General features: G+C 47.0%; 1 protein-coding gene across 1 annotated transcript; it reads left to right on the forward strand.

Moving 5' to 3' along the window:
• Window positions 1–892: 892 nt before the first annotated feature.
• LOC138698931 (zinc finger protein 512B-like) lies at window positions 893–1,862 on the forward strand (the record flags this gene model as incomplete). Its single annotated transcript, XM_069825129.1, has 1 exon — window positions 893–1,862. A coding segment is annotated over one exon (864 nt), but the record flags the coding sequence as incomplete, so codon positions are not given.

Raw genomic sequence — 1,862 nt, forward strand, 5'->3', positions numbered from 1 at the left:
TTAATAGTAATCCGGAGTTCAATCATATTCTAATGTATATTCTTTTAACACTTGTGAACCAACTTCAGATTTAAAAAACACGGTGGGAACACCGATGACATTTTTTTTATTTGGTTATTTAACGACGATGTTATTTAGCGTTGATGAGATTGGTGATAGTGAGATATTTGGCGAGATGAGGCCGAGGATTCGCCATAGATTACCTGACATTTGCGTTACGGTTGGGGTAAACCTCGAAAAAAAAAACCAACCAGGTAATCAGCCCAAGCGGGAATCGAACCCGCGCCCGAGAGCAACTCCGGATCGTAGGCAAGCGCCTTAACCGACAGAGCTACGCACACCGATGTTGTGATGAATGTCGAAGCTTGCAAATGTCATAATTCTTCAAAATCAATAATCTTTAAATTAGACCTACTATTTGTAATTGTTTTGTTTCTTGCAGGTGTCTCTCTTAATCCTGGCGATTGATGCCGCAGAAGACAAACAGAAACGTGGCATCCATCTAGGGACTGTCTACAGTTCCGCTGGTGGTCACGGATTCATCAGCACTCCTTACTACTCGTACGATCATGGAGGTCTTAGTAGTTCTGCAGCACTTGGTCAGAGCGGGATAAGTACTTCTACGGCACATGGTCACGGAGGACTAACTACTTCTGCGGCATATGGTCACGGAGGACTAAGTACTTCTGCGGCACATGGTCACGGAGGACTAAGTACTTTTGCGGCATATGGTCAAGGAGGACTAAGTACTTCTACGGCACATGGTCACGGAAGACTAAGTACTTCTGCAGCATATGTTCACGGAGGACAAAGCACTCCTGCAATACATGGTCACGGAGGACTAAGTACTTCTACGGCACATGGTCACGGAGGACTAAGTACTTCTGCGGCATATGGTCACGGAGGACAAAGCACTCCTGGAATATATGGTCACGGAGGACTAAGTACTTCTGCGGCACATGGTAACGGAGGACTAAGTATTCCTGCAATATATAGTCACGGAGGACTAAATACTCCTGCAGTATTTGGACATGGAGATCTGAGTACTTCTGTAACACTTGGCCACGGAGCTACAAACACTCCTACAGCTCTTGACCATGCAAGTCTGAGTCCGTCTGCGACACTGGGACACGGAGGACTAATTACTTCTGCTGCACTTGGTCACGGAGGTATCAATCCCTCTGGAGCATTTGGAAGCGGACTAGGTACTTCTGCAGTACTTTTTCACAGAGGTCTCAGTACTTCGACAGCCCTTGGTCAACCTGGACTCGCCTCAGGATTGGGGGTCGGACAGAACAGCGGCGTCGGAAACGGTGGTGTGCCGGTCAACTTTATCACTCAAACAGTGCCAGTTCCTGTACCTCAGCCGTACACTGTACCAGTCACCAGAGCCGTTTCTGTACCTGTCGGCGTCCCTGTGGCTGTCGCTAGACCTGTTCCTGTCCCCGTACCTGTTTTTCAACCCGTTCCCATCACCGTCACCAGACGAGTTCCAGTTACTGTACACAGACTTGTCCCTGTGCCTGTATTCCAACCTGTCGCTGTCCCTGTGGCTCGACCATATGCCGTGCCTGTTCCTCAGCCTGTACCAGTACCAGTATCTCAACCCGTCCCTGTGGTTCAGCCAGTCACTATAAATGTCCCTGTTCCTAATGTGGTGGCATCTGGTAACTCTGAAGGAGCTGGTACTAACGGTGACAGTGGGAGTCAAAGGGGAGCTAGTTACCTCTCCTCTGGAGGATACAGCAAGCACTGATAAGTGTATATTTTTAATTGTTTGTTTCTCTGTCTTGTTGAATTATTAAACGAGATGATTGATTGTTAATTTTATGTTTTTATGTAATAACTATCTAATGTCAAAT

This window comes from Periplaneta americana, chromosome 4 (genome assembly GCF_040183065.1).
Source record: "Periplaneta americana isolate PAMFEO1 chromosome 4, P.americana_PAMFEO1_priV1, whole genome shotgun sequence".
In the NCBI taxonomy this organism is placed as follows: domain Eukaryota; kingdom Metazoa; phylum Arthropoda; class Insecta; order Blattodea; family Blattidae; genus Periplaneta; species Periplaneta americana.